This window comes from Dipodomys spectabilis, unplaced genomic scaffold, assembly GCF_019054845.1.
Source record: "Dipodomys spectabilis isolate Male_0828 unplaced genomic scaffold, ASM1905484v1 ptg000140l, whole genome shotgun sequence".
Lineage (NCBI taxonomy): Eukaryota > Metazoa > Chordata > Mammalia > Rodentia > Heteromyidae > Dipodomys > Dipodomys spectabilis.
Window position 1 is genome coordinate 20,842,880 of NW_024870817.1, and position 21,363 is coordinate 20,864,242.

At 38.7% G+C, this 21,363-nt stretch overlaps 1 protein-coding gene across 1 annotated transcript in view; it reads left to right on the plus strand.

Annotated features, from left to right (window-relative positions):
• The window catches only part of Acot12 (acyl-CoA thioesterase 12), a 38,479-nt gene that overhangs the window by 12,260 nt on the left and 4,856 nt on the right, over positions 1-21,363 (plus strand). The window contains exons 4-11 of the mRNA XM_042690809.1: positions 747-848; positions 4,625-4,760; positions 13,660-13,816; positions 15,509-15,628; positions 16,866-17,016; positions 17,722-17,777; positions 18,389-18,452; positions 19,087-19,170. Coding sequence (XP_042546743.1) covers positions 747-848; positions 4,625-4,760; positions 13,660-13,816; positions 15,509-15,628; positions 16,866-17,016; positions 17,722-17,777; positions 18,389-18,452; positions 19,087-19,170 — 870 coding nt within the window. The remainder of the gene's footprint in view (positions 1-746; positions 849-4,624; positions 4,761-13,659; positions 13,817-15,508; positions 15,629-16,865; positions 17,017-17,721; positions 17,778-18,388; positions 18,453-19,086; positions 19,171-21,363) is intronic.

Genomic DNA, 21,363 nt, shown 5'->3' on the forward strand with positions numbered 1-21,363 from the left:
ATAACTAACTGTTGTTAGATATTTTATATTTCACTTGCCAATTTTTCTGAAGATGGAAACTATATGGGTAAGATTTGGTTGAGGGCTTGAGATAATTAGCTGAAGTTTGGTCAATCAACATCTAGTTAGAATCTACCATGCAAGTGTGAATTTGCATTTTCAAGATAAATGACTTAAAGTGACTCATAGATTTTCATACATGCTGTACCTGGTGAAGAAGTAGAAATTGATATTCTTTCCCATTGATTACACGGTGCTGAACTAAGATTCCTGAGGTTGCCTGTTGTTCCAGAAAGGTACAATGCCTTATCTGCCTGAGACATGCAGAAACTACTAATTAGACATACTCTAAAGATAAGCTCCTGAGTTTACCCATAATTCAAACCTGAGGACCAGCTTAGGGCTTTTCTCATTTCTCATTGCAGTATTTCAGCTGCCTTCTTACTTTCTCAAAAACAAAAAAAGGAAACTAAGCTGACATGACATGAGATAATTCTGCCTATGCAATGTTAGTTCTAAAATGCAGAGACAAAAGGTTAAACATGGTTATGGTTCAGAAAAGTTATTTGTCCAGTTCTATAGAACATCATTGGAAGAGCAGTGTTGTTTTAAAATCATTTAAATTGCTGATCTCATTTTAAAACTTGAAAGACAAGATCCGGGAAATGCATAACTGAATTCTAGATGCTGCAATCGAATGTGCTATCTGGATGATGGACAGTTTGTTTGTTTTTCTTTTCTTTCAGATCAGTATCAGGGTCATAGTACAGGACATACTCACTGGCATTGAGAAAGTTATTAGTGTGGCTTTCTCGACATTTGTAGCCAAACCAGTTGGAGAAGAAAAGGTAAGTTTTCTATGTGAAGAAATATCTCTTGTAAGAAAAGTACATAGTCACAGTGACATCAGAAATAATTCTTATCATGAGATTCACTTTCTCAAGATTTGCTATTCACAAACACTTTCTATACAGCTATCATTCCAACATCATAGGATTGAGTAGTAAGGTCCTTTGAGAAGAGGACTTTCAAGAACAGAATATGTACACAATGTATGGAAAAGGAACTCTTTTGTGTTTTACATGATCTGAAGGTCATAACAGTGTCTCAAAAATAGAGCTTACTGCTTTAGTGCTTTTGTGATTATATAATTGAAACTTGAATTGAGGTACATTGAGCTGAGAAATTTAGCAAGCAGTTATGTATTATGATGCAGTCATTTTTTTTTATCCCTGAAGGAAAAACAGCAAAGTTGCTGAGTTATTGAAGTTTAGAAATAAGCTTGATGCCAAGAACTACTGGTTTACCCCTTTAATCCTTGCCATTCAGGAAGCTGAGAGGTGAAAATAAAGGCTGACAGCCAGCTCAGACAACAAACTCTGTGAGGCTCTTATCCAATTAACGAACGAAAAGCTAGAAAGCAACCTTAAGTGGTAGAGCATCAGTGTTGAATAACAAGCTAAGGGACAGTGCCCAGGTACAAAGTTCAAGTCCTAGTACCAAATACACACACACACACACACACACACACACACACACACACGCATGCATGCACACACATATACACAAAGCTCCAAGGCATCTGGGGTAAAGTACTATTAAATAAAACCCTTGACCTGATGTAGTGCCTGACCACTTGCTTGGTAATAGGCTGCATCTGCTCATCTTAGGCTGCCTAAGATTGCATCTCTACCAGTTCTCTGTAGTGTTAGAGGTTTTGTGATTGGGATCCCATAAATGGAAGACCATAGGCTAAGCATCTTAAAATATAACAATTCAATTTGATGAATTCTAAGATTCACTCCAGGAGTGAGCCCATCAATTTCTTTTAGCCCCACTTGGAAGTGATAGATGCTCAATCTACCCTTGAGATTATTCCTCCTTAGACCAAATCTAACTTATTCCTAGGACATAGCAATGCTTGCCCTGTTCCCAACAGAACCACACTTACCAACAGCTCTACACTTAGGTCAGGCAGGATTTTATACCCTGGAATCTTTCTCCCACTCTATGTCCCAAATTAAAGATGCCATAAAGCAAACTTGTATTGCCCGACTGATGCTTTTCAAAATGGAAGTTCATATCAGTTAATTATATTATCTAAAATGCAGCTTTCTGGGACAGAACTTGGGCCTGTAGAATTATAACTGCTAGTGTGCCAAAGAACTTGAAGTCTATATTTTGTCAGAGCATCCCAGAGATCCTATGCTTATGAAAATCTAAAGCATTCAGTCATGGAGGGTGAATAACATCTAAATACCCTGCATTTGTGAATGAAGGTGGCATAAGGAAATCACTGAGAACTTTTGAATAATAGGATAGAAGGACAAGGAAAGAAAACAGTAGAAGGCATTAAGGTGACAAGTAAAATATGTACATGTGTGAAATATCACCTTTGTACAATTAATATATGCTTAAAAGGATGACAGGAATATAAAATACGTTCTGTTGGGTACATAGAGGATCACAGTGGGAAAGAGGAGGAAGAATGGAGAGGGAGAAGGAAGGTAGATTTGATTTAAGTACTTCATAGTTGTGTAGGAACACATGTAGGAACAGAACAATAAAACCTTCTGAAGCTGTTTTAAGAAGGAGGAGGAATGAGGGAAAGTGAATCCAATCAGGATATATTGTGTGCATGTATATCACAATGAAACCTCTTTGTACAACTAACATATGCTACTCAAAAGAGATATGCCTCTCCAACCTATCTGTTCTGCTATAATCTCTTAAAATCCTTAAACTCCAGAATGAGAGAATTATGAGAGAGAATGCAGAGTTCCCATATCTGAGAGCAGTATACATAAACATCCAGGACACATAGACACATACTAGACATGCATACACAAGTATACATGGACAACCCCTTCCTTTCATGGAGGACAAATAGCCATTGTTTTCCCCTCCAGCTGAGACTTCTCATTCTGAATTTGAGAACACGTGGAATAAGCATACAGTTGTGACATCTCAGTTATGCTTCTCCCGAGACTGAAGAACTGGCCCTGAGAGCTTTGCTGGGAAATCAGCTACCTTTTGGTAGCTGTAAGTGGCCATTCAGATAACCTGAATCTTAAAGCTCCTTTTCCTAGACGAACTCATTTTCCAGTTAGGAACCATCTGGCTCAAAAGTACCACATCATTTAGAGTGACATGAAAAGGCTGTGATTTGGGTTGAACCAAGAGGACTGCCTGCATTGTGTCCAAATCCCAGGGCAAAATGGGCAATGCCTAAAGAGACTTAGTACAACAGCTACACTGGGAGATCATTGCAAGGCTGCACAGCGTAAGGGTTTCTGAAAGGAGACCACCACGCAGTTCAGGCAGAAGAGAGTTTATTGGGGATACCAAACTGCCAGCTTGCACTCGGAAGTAGGGTGTAGGATGTAGGGTGTAGTGAACTGTAGCTCCACTGATGGTGGAGAGAGATATAGGGAAAGGCCATGAAGAGGTGTGGCCTCAGGGGATGCAGAAGTGACCTCAGATTTTGAGGTCCTTTTGCTGACTCACAGTCAGGTGATTGACAGGTGATTAACAGGTACAGATGGTTACTGTAAAAGTTCTGGGCAAGTGATTTCCAGTAAGACTACATGCTGTCTGGGCAGACCTGACAGAGCACACTGGACTCTGAATGTCAAGCTTACTGAAGTTAGAGGAGATAGGATGGGATAAAAAGGCATAGCCCTTCAGAGAGGCTCAACTTCCAGGTGTCATTTGCTCTCAAGATCCTTTTCAGTCACATGTAGTGTTCTTAGTCTGTGAATTAAGTATTAACAAAATATATGCAACATATCTTGATTTCAGGGGTATAAAAAGTATAAGTTTCCTAAGCAGTTTTTATATTTTGCTGGTCACAGAACTAAGATGAGATTACATAAACAGCTGACCCAGAGTAGATCATCAGTCTGCATTCTCACCAAAGAAGGCAAAGCAGTTCAGGAGAACTCTGGACTTTAAGCTTCATATTATGAATCACTGGTTTATTTCATCTTTACCTGGGCCAAGGGTCAGATTAGACTTGAGGTGTTCTGGACATAAGCCAGCAGGCAACCTGCCCTTTCATACACTTGATGGGCACATGGGTGTCTGGGGAAGAACTTCAGCCCTTGGTGCTGTGTCATCATATTCCTAGGTTTCTAGAGGTCAATCAAAGCTTCACTCTGATGTATTGATTTCTCAGTTTGCTTGTTAGATGTTTTTCTGTGATGAAATGTCCAAATTTGGAAAACCTCTTGGTACAAAGCAGTTTTCTCTAGAACATCTGTATTCCATCTCTTTGAAGTCTTAGTTTTTCCGAAGAAGTGTGACATCACAGTCCTCTCCTCATTCATCAGTTTCATAGTTTATAAAAACTCAAGTTTTGTAGTTCTGTTGACAAATTATAAAATCAACAAAAATTATTTCCAAAGCACCTACCTTATTATAAGAAGAAATAATTAAGCCTATGCTGGCTTTAAAATTTTTAAACTAAGAAAAAAATATCCAGAATTCACTTAATGAAAATACCCATAAATACGATTTCCTTGAGTTACAGAATCATATAGCACATCATTTGTTTCTGCAGAATTTATATTGTGCATTTGTAACATAACAAGGTGATGAAAGATAAATGTTTTCCTTTCTCTAGATTCATTTGAAACCAGTCATACTTCTAAGTGAGCAAGATCGGGAAGAACACAATCTGGCTTCAGAGAGACGGAAAGTTCGACTGCAGCATGAAGACACCTTTAACAACTTAATGAAGGAAAGTAGCAAGTTTGAAGGTCAGTAAATCTACTTATGTAGATTATGCCCTCGCCATGTAAAGTTCCTTTCTTACAGGATATCTATTTGCCCTTTGCAGTATGATGGTATGTATCTTTTCCAACAAACCTGGGAGCCGGAGAAGGCGGGGGGGGGGGGGGGGAAGGGAGGGCTAACTGCTCAGAATTTAATTGGCGATACCTGAGACCTCTTGAGTTGAAGGACCACTCACCTCCACACACCTCACCAGAAGAGAGATTGGAAATAAAGGACTAGGCAGTTAGATGTTATCAGTCAATGTTCAGTAAGGATGGAAGGGTGAAAGGATGATGGTCATGCCGTACACAGACACAGCTTGTCTCCATTCACTAAGCACACCTTCATCCATGAGATCTCATGAATTCTGCACATTCGCACCAGAAGAAACTGCAACTGCAAGCAGGGAAGACACCTACAGAAGGTCCACATTGCTTTGGCGCCAATGGAGGGCATCAAAGAAGAGAAAGAAAATATGCAAATATGCAAAGGGAGAGGAAGGCAGAACCTGGAATGGCAGAAGTATGGAGGCTTATTCTGTCAGCTTGAGTCAGCCTTACAGAAGGTCTCTAGGTGAAAGAGAACTTCTGAAAGGCTGCTGCTTTGAGAAACTAGAGGTACTGAAGCTGAAGGGGCCCTTAGGCCTGGGGGTATTATTTTCCAAAATAGGACAGCATGTGTGATAAGATCATTATTGAAGGAGATGGTTGGTTTTGAGAGAAAGACATAATTCGTGTCAAACCTGTCCCCAACACCTGAACACTGTTATTATTTACTTGCCTCTCACAGGGCAATATCCATTACCAAGGTATGTTCAAGGGAGTTAAAACTTCATCATGAAATTATGATGCTAAGAAAAGAGAGTCTCCTTTTGTAAAGATGGTTTCTGTGGCAAGATATAATGAAACAACTGAACCATAGAAACATCCCTACGGCAGACCAGACAAACCATTAATAAGAAACAAAACAAAAAGAAAGTGACCAAATATACTCTGTTATACTCCAAATATACTCTGTTATCTTCTCCCTGCTAAAAAACCCCAGGAAGAAATACAATGACAAACTCCTTATTCCTGGCTTAATTCTTTCTTTGTTTAATAAGTAGATAGCTAAGGCTATCTCAGGAAAACTCAAGCATTTAACATGGTTATTAGTATGTGTCGGTATCCTGGCTACATTGGCCTAACTTTCTTCATATTTGTGTCTTAAAAAATATCCTTCTGTCCTCAGTTAAATCACACTACTTGATGAATAAAAACTGTCTCCAGGGTTGGGAACAGGGAAGCCATTGGTGACTCTGGCTGGAGGGGGATAGGGGAAGCGTGAATGCATTGTCTAAGGCATGGGGAGGGGACATCTGGGTGACCCTGAATGAACTAGTAGAGGGATGGGATAAAGGGACAAGAGCAGCTCATTGTAAACACGATGCCATGCCGTAGTCATAGCCAGACTCAACTCTCTTAGCACTAGCTTGAGAGTCTGACACAGTCGTACATAGAGCAAATGCAGCCACCAGTTTCTCAGCCTGAGTCCTGTGCCATAAATGTAAACGGGGAGCAGTACGGTGATTGTCGCTGTTCATAGAGCACTTGGACCATTTCTGTGTCTGTTCTTGAGGGAAACTGGGGTATTGACTTGGATTTAAAGCCTCATTCAAACCAGCAAGAGGTACCCAACAGGAGTGGTCGCATTTTGACAGGAGCTCACTGAGTTCTGCCAGGGTGTTTCTTCTCAAGCTATCGGAGGTGGCACCTGCTTCCTGCCTGGACTCTAGATTCAGCCCCATGGGGAAAACAGATCTTCAGTGAGTCTCTTCACCCCTAAGCTTTGCACTCCGGGAACCATGGCTTTTGGCACTGGATTATTGATTGCAAATATCAGATCACTAAAACTGTGCCTAATAAGTGGCTCATCTACTTTCCTCTGTCAGTCAGAGATGGCCGACCAGCATGGAGTTGCTCATTTTTTTTACCCCAGTACTTGCTGTCTATAAACATGACTTTTGTTTTTCTGAGCTCATGGAGGCAAAGGTTAAAAATTAGGTCATGAAATGGAAATGATAAAAACCTACATAAATCTAACAGGTTCATATCAAGATGAAATAAGTTAATGTAGAAAGATTGATGAGAACAGTGCTGGGCATACACAAAACTGTTATTTCAAGAAGGAATTGGAGATGATCATTAAAGGCTACTTTGAAGGAACCTGAAGAATAGCTAAAGCCCTCAAGTTCACGGAGCATTGTTTTTCAGGATAGAAAAATTTGGTCATGGTCCCCAGCGATGAAGATGATTGGTAAAAATCATTACTAAGGGAAACGTTGGGTATAAGAGAAAGGTAATCTACATCAAATCTGTACTTCCAATATCAAAATATTGTGATTTGCCCTAGCAAGCATTTTTGGTGACTTCTGCTGCTCTGACCTCTCTACCCAGTTAATTTACCTGGGAAGAAACACTAGGTCTGGTGGCTCAAGCTCACTTACATTAGCAAGGACCATATGGATCTTGCTACTTGGATGGCTGCATTTCTACTTCTAACATGGTACAATGGGTGCCAATAAAGTCAGCAGCAATTTATCTTCACCATACCACAAGTAGTTTTTAAGCACTAGAGCTGTGTTAAATTAATTGATAACAGGCATATACTACAATCACTCAAATGAAGAGATAAAATTGACATTAGTTTTGGTTTTTTTGAGGTTTCCCAGAATAGATCTATATGTCTGGTTCTATTTAGAATTATAGATTGTTTTAAATGCCACTTTTATCATTAATTTCACGTAATCTAGCCTCAAATAGGTTACTCTGTATTCCTTTGAGCAAAACAACTATTGGCCTAAGTCAAAATTTCTTTTTTGAAAATGTTAGTAACGTCTATGTAACCAATGTGACTACAAAACTTCAAAGGCAATTGACTTTAAAGACTGTGGGTCCTGACCATAACACTTAAACAGGCGACAGAGTGTGCCTTGTCTCCTCCCTGTTTACTGGGTCTGATGGATTCTGATTTTGATTGGACAAAATATTCTAAAAGAACATGTTTACAGAGAACCAAAGATTGTAACACCAGATATGAAAGATTAGAATCTTCTTCAAGGTGTCCTATGAAGGAAATGTATATTGTTGCAATAGTGGGAAAGGTGAATCAGGCCATATGCTTCCAAAGGAAGAGAGGAAAAGATGAGATTAAGGAGGAATTTTGGAGGATGTGTTTGGAAACTTAACACACTGGGGAAAAACTTAAAATATGAGGCACTTTTACTTACAAGTTTTCAGAAAGAAATCAGGGCATTATCCTGATTTGCCCTTTCTGGATAAGAAGGAAAATAAGAGCTACAAATACCTCAATTCAACTCAAAAGTTCCTGATGGAAAAATGCAGGACAAATGTAAAAATGCCCAAGCAGGATGATTACACAGTACTTTCAAAACATCCAAAGTACAAGAATTGAACTTAACTACTATAGGCTGTAGAAAGGATGAGGTATGTTTACCAGGCTTAACCCAAAGCCAGAGCTATGAACCTGAATTGATATCTGAAGTGGGGAAAGATCTGCCTCGGTTATCCGTGATTTTCAAACGGGAATGCTTTTGCACAAAGAACGCTTACCCTCTGTATTTCTGTGTGTGTATCATCATTGATGTTTATATGCATAGTACCTGACCTAGGAGATACTAGCATTAGTTCCTATGGATGTTGTACATTTCTTCATAGTAAGTGAATGACTTTTCCTTTAATTAATTGGAAAAGAAGAAACTGCTTTGTGTTTGAATCTTTAAGTACTTCTATTTTAAGGCTTTCCATTAAGTTTTAGTTTATAATTATTTTACAATTGTTTAAAAATAGGATGCATATGAAAAGTTCAAAAGATATATAAGGCATACAATTAAAAAGTAAGTCTTTCTATCATATGTGTCTCCCAACATACCCACAACAGTTTCTTCACACACACACACACACACACACACCAGCACAGACTAGTCAGGCAGTCATGCACTCCGGCAGTTATCATTCAAGTAGTAGAGTGCTAGCCTTGAGCTGAAGAGCTGAGGGACAGTGCCCAGACCCAGAGTTCAAGCCCCACAACCGAAAAAAAAATAAAAATTATAACTAAATAAATAAAATAGTCTACAATCCAATTTTGATTACTGCAATGCTGTGGACCTGATGTCTGGAAAAAATTGTGTGAATTCTGAGTGACTATTTACAAACATCTTTGCAAGGTCATATCAGTACCCATAGAAGTAGGGAAAAACTTAGAATTAGAAAAATGGCTACAGACCCCAAATGCACCAGCATAAGGATACTCCAAGCTGATATTCCCTTTGAAGCACCTGTAGATCCCAAAGCCAGAGCTCCTGAAGTAAGCCATGGGCCCAACGAGGAGGAAGGTTGGATCAAGAAATCATGAGCTTTTGAGGAGCCTCCATACTGAATTCCAAAGTGGCTGAGCAAGTTTACATCCCCACCAACAATGCAGTAGGGTTCCCTTTTGCATTCCCTCCAGCATCTGCTGTTATTAGAGTTCTTGATTATAGCCATTCTAACTGGAGTGAGGTGGAATCTCAATGTTTTGATTTGCATTTCTTTTATGTCTATTGGCCATTCTTATTTCCTCTTCAGAGAAGTCTCTCTTTAAGTCTTTAGCCTACTTATTAATCGGGCGGTTGTTTCTTTGAGGATTTGTTGTTGTGTGATTTAATTTTTTGAGTTCCAAGTATATTTTAGATATGAGACCCTTGTCTGTTGTATGGCTAGTGAAGATATCCCAATCTATGGGCTTTTTTTTGGGGGGGAGGGTCTTGTCGTGGGGCCTGAACTCTGGGCTAGGTCACTGCCCCTCAACTCTTCAGCTCAAGGCTAGCACTCTACCACTTGAGCCACAGCACCACTTCTGCTTTTTTCTTTTTGCTTATGTGGTGCTGAGGAATCAAACGCAGGGCCTCATGCATGCAAGGCAAGCGCTCTACCACTGAGCCACCTTCCCAGCCCAATCCATGGGCTTTTTATTGATCTTGCTTGCCATGTCCTTTGCCACGCAGGAGCTCTGCAGTTTTTTTGAAATCCCATTTGTCCAACCTTTCTTTTATTTGTTGTGTTTCTGGGTCCTTATTAAGAAAAATTTGGCCTGTGCCAAGGAGCCCTAGTTTCCTTCCTGTAATGTTTTTAGGGGGTCTGCTTTGACTTCGAGGTCTTTGATCCATTTGGAGTTGAGCTCCCCTATGACCCAGCAATCCCACTTTTGGGCATTTACCCAAACAATCACAAACAAGGCCATATTAAAGCTACCAGCACAACTATGTTTATTGCAGCATTATTCACCATAGCTAAGATATGGAACCAATGCAGATGCCTCGCAGTAGATGAATGGATCAAGAAAATGTGATATATATATATATATATATATATATATATATATATAATGTGATATATATATAATGTGATATATATATAATGTGATATATATATAATGTGATATATATATACTGTGATATATATGTGATATATATATATATATATACATATATATTATATGAATTCTATGCCTCCATCAGAAAGAATGACACCGCCCCATTTGTTAGGAAATGGAAAGACTTGGAAAAAATTATATTAAGTGAAGTAAGCCAGACCCAAAGAAACATAGGTCCATGGTTTCCCTTATCTGCAATAAGTAGCATATGTCTAGGACAAGCAGAAGAGCTCAAAAGCTATGTATATATGACCATATAAGATGATGCTACGTGAAATGAACCCCAAGATAGGGACACAAGAGATTTTATCTTTCTTGTTGTTCTTTTTGATGTACTTACAATGTACTATGTGATTTTTTTTTTTTTGTTTCTTTGTGTTCTTCCCCCATGGTACAACCTCTGTTGTCAATGTATTTGATTCCAGTGTCCTGCATCTTGTATATACATTTTTTAATTTGGGGAGGGGAAGTGAAATAACAAAATGCTGAAATAAGGATACAGGATGACCCATTGTAACGAGATGTTGAAAACGAACTTTACAACTCTCCTGGGGAGGGAGGAGTTGAGGAGGTGGGGAGGAAAGGGATGGTAGGGGAAAAACAAAAGAGGAAGTAACAATGCTTGATAAGAAATGGACTCATTACCTTGCTCATGTAACTGTAACTCCTCTGTACAGTATCTTTACAATAAAAAAAAATTAAAATTAAAAAAAAAGAAATCATGAGCTACAACCTCTCCCAAAGGTGGTACCTTCAGTGTGTCCACAAGAAAATTCCCACCCTTCTAAAAGCTCTGGTTGGTAGCTTTCCTGTTTCAGCCTCACTAGGTGGAATGCAGAAACAGTGCCTCCCCTCTGAGCATGTAATCCCAAGTGTATTCTTATGCTGATTTGCCATCAAAATTCTGTGACCTGCTTGGATGGAAATACAAACTTCCGTGTAAAGTGTACTGTGTTATAGGATACAGGAAATCTGCAGTAGTGAAGAAATGTGAAGAAATGATATCAAAGCCAGCTTTAAAGGATATCCACAGATAAAATCCAAGCAACAGGAGCACCTAGACAACAATCACAACAGAACAAAGTCAGTAAGACATTGAGGTCTAAACGTGACCCAGATTCATGAAGTCTGAAGGAAGCTTGCAAAGACTGCAGACACTGAATTGCTCATATGGAGAATGTGTAGCATAAATATACTATAATTTAACAAAAGGGGCTCGGGGTATAGCTTAGTGGTAAAGTGCTTGCCTATCATGTCAGAAACCCCAGGTTCAATCATCAGCGCTACAAAAAAACAGATAAGAAATAAAAATGTATTAGAAGTGAGATTCAGGCACTAAACACTGGTCTAGAAGGTTTGACAAAGAATTAGAGAATTTCTATAAAACTTGGTAACAATTAAAATTTAAATTCAATGAATGGATTTAACATCAGAAAAGACAGTAAAATTAGATCTGAAGGAATTACTAGAATTCAGCCAAATACACAAAGAAATGTGAACTATGTGTGAGAGGTTACGGGACACAGTGAATTGAGTGGACATCCATCACTCATCCAACTGAAGTGTCAAGTAAGAAACAGGATTTGAAGCAAATGACAGACATTTCATTAAGAAATATCAAGAATGTTTAATATACATATGAAAAGATGCCAGACCTCATTAGTAATCAGAGACATGCGAATTATAACCAACATGAGATGCTCTTCACACCCACTGAGTTGGAAAACACTGAGTGTGTCTGACTGTATTGGTTAATCAGTAGTAGGCTGGAGCCCTGGAAGCTGTCACAAACTGCAGACAGCGTGTGAGACACTATAATGACACTACAACCATTGCATTTCCTAAAAATATGTTATTGAGAGTGAGGATTATGATAGGAAGTGTATCAGCCAAGTTTTCATTCAATTAACAGATATTTGTTGAGCTCTTCTGTTAGAAATTAGTATAAAAAAGTTTCTGCCCATCAGGGTTTATGATCTGGTGGGTATGATAAGGAAAAATCACACAAACTGATGTAGAGAAGCAGATGAAAGCAGTGAGACTTAGCTATGGCAGTAAGGGAAGGCTTCCCAAAGGAAGTGATCATGACATGAGCCAAGATAGAATAGGAGTGAAGTGGGAGAAGATGATAGTGATGGTCAAGGGTGTTGTTTCAGACAGAGTGGACATCTTCATATTCCCTGCCACTAAAGACAATTTTCTGTGGAGCTAATGGTCAAAGAGTCGTGTGGACGGAACAAAGTGATAGGATAGGAGATGGGGGAGAAAACTTAGTGGGAAAGGTTGGTGGCCATCTTTCCAGCTGTGACTCAAGAGGGAGATATAATTCACACCAAGACAAAGGTCTTTTCAGCTGTGGGAAAGATATGAAGTTTCATACTAAAGCAATGAAAGTCACTGATATATCTTAAGCAAAGGACAAAGTTATCCATGGAAGGAGGGGATTAAAAATAAAAGAAATAGATTATCACTTGATGATGAATCTAAACTTTCCATTACAAAGTGGAGTTTAAGATTTCTGTTACCACCCTTGTTGGCCACCTCCGTGAATCTGTTCAATCTCTGTTAACAGCTGGGCATGTTGTTAACACTGCCCACATCAGCTCTGTCTTGAACAGTCCAGTCAGGATGGTTCCTGTGACCTGTCTCAACAATCGCATGTGAGGTTGATGCCCAGCAAGTGACTTGCTGAGTGCTTCTGGAAGCATAATTGAATACATTTTTTCTGCTATGCAGCTAGAGCATATGATTTCTCCATTGTTGAGAGTGAAAACCAATTTGTCAGTAAATGAGGCAGATATGATTCAAAAGCAGAAGGACATTGAGACATACTAGTGGCTTGTGTATTTTCTGCTGTGGCTACGTTCATCATCAAACAATTTGCTCAAAAGTCATGTCCCTACTTTAAAGTTTATGGTGCTTCAGATTCTCAGGATCTGTATGTAGTCCTCCATAGCTTCAACTTTTTTGTCTTTAATGAGGTTATTGAGGTATATAGTTGACATATGATAAATCTTTAAAGCTTGCAACTTGACCTAAGTATACACCTGTAAAATCATATCACGATGTATATGTGAAGTATCCATCACCTCCAAATTTCTGTCCTTCTCTTCCTCCTCCTAACAACTCCAGCTTAAATGGACCTATTACTTTAACCAACTTCTGGTAGATTCACTTTGGGATACATCTTCTAAAACTCCCATTCTCATTTGTTTTCTTGACCCAACTCACCATAAATATCCTCCTTTCTGATGAAAGTCACTCTGTAGAACCTTTATATCTTTACTTTAAATCTTCACTTAAAAGAATTTGGGGACATTTCCATTTGTCTAAAAGTCCTAAAGTTGAGTTGGCTGTTGGGAAGGACAAGCCTGGTTGTTTCCACTAGCACTGCTGTTTTACACTTTGCAGGTGCCGTGTGTGGTGAAGAAGAGGGAGCTGTTGCTACCAGGGGCACTTCTGTTCAGAGCATTGAACTTGTCCTCCCACCCCATGCTAACCATCATGGAAACACGTTTGGTGGCCAGATTATGGCTTGGATGGAGACAGTGGCTACTATTTCTGCAAGGTTCTTGACTTTGGCTTTGGGCATTTATTTTGGGGACCAATGGGGAGAACATTAGTAAACATCTAGTTATCGAGCTAGCTAAAGAGGCAATGAAAGAACTGAGCGAAATATAGCCTTTAATCCAAGGGAGAAAAATATAAATCATTTACCTGCTGACCTTCCAATTAATCTTTCCTTTTGTATGAAGGTGAATAATATTTAAAGTCTCAGCTCAAAAATGTAACCGAATGACAATTCTTTATTCTGAATTATGAATGCTGCTCTTGCAACTCATTGAGGTAAGCTTACAAGAAAGCAGCTGCAGATTAGAAATGGATGATGGCCTTTTCACTTAAAAATTAGACTCTCAGTTTATTTACAAACCTTATTTAATTTTATTTCATTCATATGTTTGTACCAGTACTGAGGCTTGAATTCAGGACCTTGGACTCTTGCTCATCTCACTGCTGGTCCTCTACCACTTGAGCAATGCCTCCACTTCTGGCTTTTTGCTGGTTGATTGGAGATAGGGCTGCCAAAACTGGCCCCAAACCTCCTTTCTCAGGTCTTAGCTTCCTGACTCACTTGGATTATAGGCATGAGCCACCAACAGCTGGCTGATTATAAATCTTTTAAGAGGAAATTGTTTATCTAGATCTTTGAAATGTTGGTTAAAATCATTACGGCCAAATTATCAGCTGAAAAGTAGGAAACGAAAGAGTACTTAGGAGACTATTTTCAAACTCTCCTCCATTTTAAAAAGGCTATTTCATAAGGTAACTGAGTAGCATTTAGGAACACTATTATATGAAAATGCATATGAAGAGTTTTGTGACAATTTTGTAATCATTGAAAATTAAGGTTTTTCTTTTCCTCACACTAAAAGAGCTTTACTACTAATGTGTCTATAGTTATGACTATAATTAGAAACCTGTACTTATCCTCTCTATAAATTACATACAAATAAAAGAGCTTGTTTTTAAAATGAGATTGTCATTGTTAGTGACAATGTAGCATTTGAACTTGAACATATTCCACTGTAAATGCTTAACACTATAATTAACAGTGATGGAATCTCTTCACTGTGTTAGCACACCTCGTTAATGAATGGCCACAGTAGGATTCTAACATGGAGAGAACTACAGAAGTGTCTTTTGAAATTAAGTATTCTCTATAACTATTTCGAAATCCTATACACACAGAAAGTGTTAAAATATGACTTTCAACCATTGTGCAACAACACAGGTAGCCTATTTTCTGTGAGGGAAAAAAACTTTGCCTTTTGTGGCTGAGTCAATTAACTGTGAAGCTAAGGAAGCGGTATGAACAGCACCAGCTCCCCACTGCCTTCCCCTGTGTTCCTCTCCCGAACACAAGTTACAACTTCCTGGGACTGTCATTGTGTGATGTGGGGATGGATATGATCTGCAAATGACATCAGCAGGCCCAGATTTATTTTGGAAAGACTTCCATAGGGAAGAGCCTTGGGCAAAAGTGCTAGCATCTTAGTAGAGTCTCCACTGCTTGGGGACATGGTACTTTCAAGATTGTGTACAAACCACTCTGAAAGCCCACAACCCACTGAGTCAAGAGTTGATTATTTGGAAAACAGGTTGAGGACTTGTCTGTTGCTTTGTTCAATGGGTCAACAGCTGTTGCCAGCATTTTGGAGAATGGTCATTTTCTTCTCTCTCCTTCCCTTTGTCTCCTCAGCCGTCTATGTCCAGCACATCTCTTTTTGAAGTCAGTGGATATGTTCAAGTTCCGGGGTCCATCTACAATTGGGGACAGGCTTGTCTTCAGTGCTATTGTCAACAATACATTTCAGACAAGGTGAAGTATACTCTATGTATCAACTCAAACTTGCACATATTCGTTTTTATTTTTATTTCAATCTGAAGATGAATGAATGTAAGGACTACTTCAAAAATCAAGTTCCTTTATTTTTTTTCCAACTTCACATAATGCATGGCAGCATATTTGAAGCCACTATCCAGAGTGGGGTTCACCTCACACTGAGTCAAAAGTAATGGTTGTAGTGTTGTCCTGTAAGTGAGTGCCATCGGGGTGAGGCTGGTTCTGCTTTGTACCTAACATCCTGCCATAATCGTTTATTCTTTCTTTCAGTCCCCAAAGTGACCATACATTAGACCAATTCATCAAGAACCCATTTTTATCATTATGAATTCAAACCATTCCTAGTTATTCTGTTATTCTGGATACATTCTGGAAAGATTTCAGTTAAAGATTTCAGTTAGCATTTTTTCTTTTTTGGTTGGTCTTGGGGCTTGAACTCTGGGCCTGGGCGCTATCCCTCAGCTCTTCAGCTCATGGTGAGCACTCTACCGCTTGAGCCACAGTGCCACTTCTGATTTTCTTGTGGTTTTATTGGGGATAAGAGTCTCACGGACTTTCCTACCTGGGCTGGCTTTAAACCATGATCCTAAGATCTCAGCCTCCTGAGTTGCTAGGATTACAGGCGTGAGCCACCGGCGCCCGGCTCAGTTAGCATTTTTTCTAAGTGTAAAAAAATAGAAATCTAAATTTCCTATCTAATTTTAGAGTTTGAGTCTTTTAAGTGATGGAAGTGTTGTTTTTTTAGGGGCAAATAGTGACTTTGGCACAGTTTAGCCTCCTTTCCTAGGAACATACTTTGGTTATATATATAATACATTATTATATATTTGGTTATATATATAATACATTATTATATATTTATATATACATACTATATATGTACATGTACACTATATATGCATTATATTAGTGTATATACCTACTATATATACACTGTACACACACACACACACACACACAAGACCTCAAGAGACCTTGTTACTAGTTGGACAATTTTCCTATTTGCAAGTGGAAAAATAAAGTGGAAATTTTCTCAAGGGCTATCACAAACCAATTCCACAGCCGAAAAATGGGTTTTAATGGTGAAAAATTGCTAAACACAAAGCAAAAGACCCCAGAACGTCATCCTGTGGCTTAGGGGTGGTGGTGGTGGTCAGTGGAGGCCAGTCATGCCGCTGTCCTCTGTGCCCATGCCCTGCGTCGTCCCTTGCAGTGTCGAAGTTGGTGTGCGTGTGGAGGCCTTTGACTGTCGGGAATGGTCTGAGGGCCGAGGCCGTCACATCAACAGCGCTTTTCTTATTTATAATGCTGTTGATGATCAGGAAGAGCTCATCACCTTTCCCAGAATCAAACCCATTTCAAAGGTCAGTTATTACCTCATAAACTTCAATCATCAGACCCCATCTAACCTGGATAGGTAAAACTTGAATTCGTTAAACAAGGTGATTCCTGCTGTTCTGTTTGTTTTTGTTTCATATAACTTACTTTTATTAAACATGAAAAATACTGGCACATTTTTTCAAAGAGGCAAATATTCCAATAGCTTTGGGGATGATTTCTGCTTTTGTAATCAATGTTATGATTTTATCATAAAACTGAAATTATAAAACTTTTACCCTCCATCACTACCTCTATGGCTTTTCCCTTTGATTTTTTTTTTTTTTTGTCTAACAAAGTAAAATGGACTTTTTCTTTTTCTATTATTTTTTTTCTTCCCTAATCACTCTCTGAGTTTTCTTTATCACTTTCTTACAACCATTCTGGATGCTGTGCCATTCCATTGGAACTGTGTTTTCTTATGCAGGAGGTAGTTCTTGTCAACATTCACCTTATCATGAGATTTATGAATAATTCTGGTCATGGAAACTAAAATAATTGCTGCAAAGGTAGCACATTTATTCATATAACTGCCCTTTGTGGATTAAACATGGAAGCTCAGAGTACATGAGTTTGAGTCCTAGTGACTCAACACACCACTTAATCCTTTCAACTATCTTAGAAAAAGAGGGGCTAAGGACTGGAGCACTAAAATAGTAGATACTGATCATTTTATTTTGTACTTTTTAAAGGATGATTTTCGACGTTATCAGGGAGCTATTGCACGGAAGAGAATTCGCCTGGGAAGGTAAGACACAAGCCACAAGGAACCGGGGAATCCTTTTTTATCTGATTTTTTTTTTTTTTTCAAAAAGAGAAAGACTTTTTGAGTCTCTGTTACCACGTAAAGCAAAAGAAGGTTTGGTGTTTCTCAAAGCTAATGACTGACTTGTGGGAATGATTCTTCCTGGTTATCAACAAGTAAGAGGAGTTTTCTTTTTCTTGTTTCTATTCTATTCTATCATTTATCTATCTATCTATCCATCCATCCATCTTTTTTAAATTTTTATTTATTTTTTATTGTGAAAATACTGTACAGAGGGGTTACAATTACATGGGCAAGATAATGAGTACATTTCTTATCAAGCATTGTAGCCTCCTCCTTTGTTTCCCCTTCCCATCCCTTCCCATCCCCCCCTCCACCCATTCCTCCCCGCCCCCCCCACCAAAGTTGTAAAGTTCGTTTTCGACATAACCATCTATCTTTTATTTATTTATTTTTGAGCCAGTACTGAGGCTTGAACTGACCCCATGCTCTTGCTTGGCTTTTTTACAAGCAGCCATTTAAAACAGCTAATTTCAGCTTAAGGTAGTACCACAGTTGCTGTTGTGTGCTAAGTGTCACATAACTTGTTACAGGAAATATGTTATTTCCCACAAAGAAGAGGTTTCGTTCTCCATATACTGGGATAAAAGTAAGCAGGTAGGAGTTTCATGATTTAATGTTCTTCATATAAAAGTCACAAAAGTGGAAGTCTCTTTGTTTCACAGATTCAGATCCCACCTACACAATTTAGATGTAAAGGCCAATTAGATCAATGCATCATTTCAAATCTGAAACAAAACCAATATAACTGATGACCAACCACTTGCTTCTAGTCTTGGTTGGCATCTATGGATGCTCCCAAGTGACAAACTCACATACCACCAGCTGGGATCTGTAATCTGGTGTCTTACCATGATTTGTGTTGAATGACATGCCTGTGATCTTGGATCTAGTCATCAATTGAATGTTCTGGAAGGTAAAATGCAGAGAATAGCAGAAAGTTACTATTACACATTGGTTATAAATAATAAACATTAAGTAATGTTAATGTTTATGATCAATATAGCAAGTCAAATAACACTAATTTTCTAAGCATTTTCTAAGCATCCTAATGTTCAGAATTCTAAAGAGTTTAAGACAGAAATTTTGTCAGTTAAAGTTAGTTCTAAGCTAAACAGTATTACTTTGGTTCAACATATACCTTCTTGAATGGTGCCCATTTCTAGGCAAAAGATGTTTTCTCTTACATCTAGGTATTGAACCCACAGTTATTAAAATATTTGTATCTTAGGCATCCCTGAGCAATGCCAATGTGGAAGCCCTTAAGACTCTGGCGGCCAAAAGCGGTTGGGAGATTTCCTCGGCTTTGGAAAAGGTAGGATGAGCTGCCCACTGTAAGTGAAGGTGTGGTGGCTGTGGTTCTGCTGATCCGATTGCTGCTTTCATGAAGGTGAAAACCTTTGAGGGAAATGATTTCTCAGCAGCACCCATCTTTACAACTCTGTTTCTACATGCTGGTTGGGTCACCCAAATATGGTTACGTATTTGGATGTGAGATTCTCACATTCCATTACTTCCTTCCTCTTCTGCATGTGCATCTATCCAAAGCAGAGGATCTTCAAGAGTCAAGACAAACACTTCTCCATAAGGACATTCTGGACTTCATGAATTTCTCCCTCCAGCAGCTCCTTTCATCGTGACTACTTTAAAATTAATTTGTCAATCCTGCCTTACATTTTAACATTGTTCTAGTTACTGTAAACTGATATGTAAGCCTTAGCAACTTAACATTTTCTATAGTGTTCTAGACTAGATCACAAATGCCTTAAGAAAGTTTTGTCCAATTTTTTTGTATCTCTTCTAGCAGCTTTTACAATGTTTTGCTTGTTATCCAATTTTTTTAAAATGGATGCAATTTCCATTTCAATTTTAATTGATCTCAGAGCATCAGAAACTGATGCTCACACAGTAACCATACTCTGCTCTCTGAAGGACTTTTTTGCTCTCACTCTATTGTCTCATAGGAGTGCCTGCCTCTCAGAAATTGCTCAGTAATGCTGGCTCTTGGGCATGGTTCACATTTCAGTATGGGTTGTTTTTCATCAATGGAGCAGTATACCATAACATGGGATAACTATCCCTCTTCATCTTCTGGGACAGTCTTGGTTAACACTTCTATAGCCCATCATTAAAACTGCACCTCAGTGTTGGGTTTAATGACAGTTCATCTAGTCACCTTACCCTGAAATCTACAATTTACTTAGAGTCTACTTCCTTGATTCTTTTTAATTCTGTCTTTGATCTCCTTTGATTATTTCCAGTCTCGATGGCTTGCTTTTGTTATTTCTTTACCATTTATTACCAAAACCTTTCAGTCTTCCTTACCTCTTTTAGATCCACAGTTTCCATCTTTGCCGGGCTCAATGATACAGCAATATAGATTTAATAAAATGAAGCGATTAGTTCATTTTTATCTTTCATAAAATGTTTTCAATCTCATTACATAAAATCTGTTTCTTACATCACTGTTGGTATCTAGCATTCATAAGCAGCATGAATGGGAAAGCATATGCTCGTGTGCAAAAGAATATATTTAGTGAGCTTGTACAATAGATTAAAATGTTACTTCTTTAGGAAGTCATAACCAGAAACAAAGCCTAAATAATAAATTGCCTAATATTATAAGAAAACCACCAATGATTACTTGGGCAAGTCAACTCTTTACAAGTGCTCCATCTAATATATCTCCCTCCCCTCTATTTCCACCAAGGTAGAGCATGGCTGCCCCAAGGCCAGAATATGAGCAGGGTCCCATGTCCTCAGTTCCTGCCATATACCAGGGCCACTAAGCTTTGAGAAGGGCACTTAGTTTGGATTTGCCTATGTGAACCTCTTCTTCCCCTTGGTGTGGGGGGGCATAAGGAGATGTGTCAGGCTGAGTCAAATGAGGGAGCTCATCAATGAACTAGAGACCATCCATGGCGTTGTGTTTGATAATTACTTACAGCTTAGGTCACGTCTTCCCTCACAAGCTAGATTTAAGAATCTCGAGAAGGGGTATTTCATAAGAGCAAATAATCATTTATTTGCTTCTTATTTTGCTATAAGTTCATCTCATTTCTTTATTCTCTTATTAAGAAGAAAGAATACATATATGCTTAAATAAAGGTTCCTCCTTCACATCTTGAATTTTCCATCTGTTTGATTCCCACAGTGAAGTCCTAGCCTTGTGTTTGTTTATCATCTTGCAGCTTGTTTCCATGGGAACGATTATAAAATGGCAAATTTCAACACTAACTTCAAAGCACCCCAAAAGAGATGGAAAAATTGGGAAGAATAGAAATGTGCCTCGAACAGACATTCTTATTGTTGTCAAAAACACAGTCTAAGGAAAGCTCACAATAACAAGGAAGGCATAAATGTTTAAGTATATGCCAATGGCTTTCCAGGACCTGTCTCTGCTTGTCTAGGGAATATAGTATGCATTAGCAACTCAGGTACTGGCCCCACAGAATGAAGAATGATGAGGTCTTGTACTTCAGAAATCAAATAGGATGCTTCTAAGGCT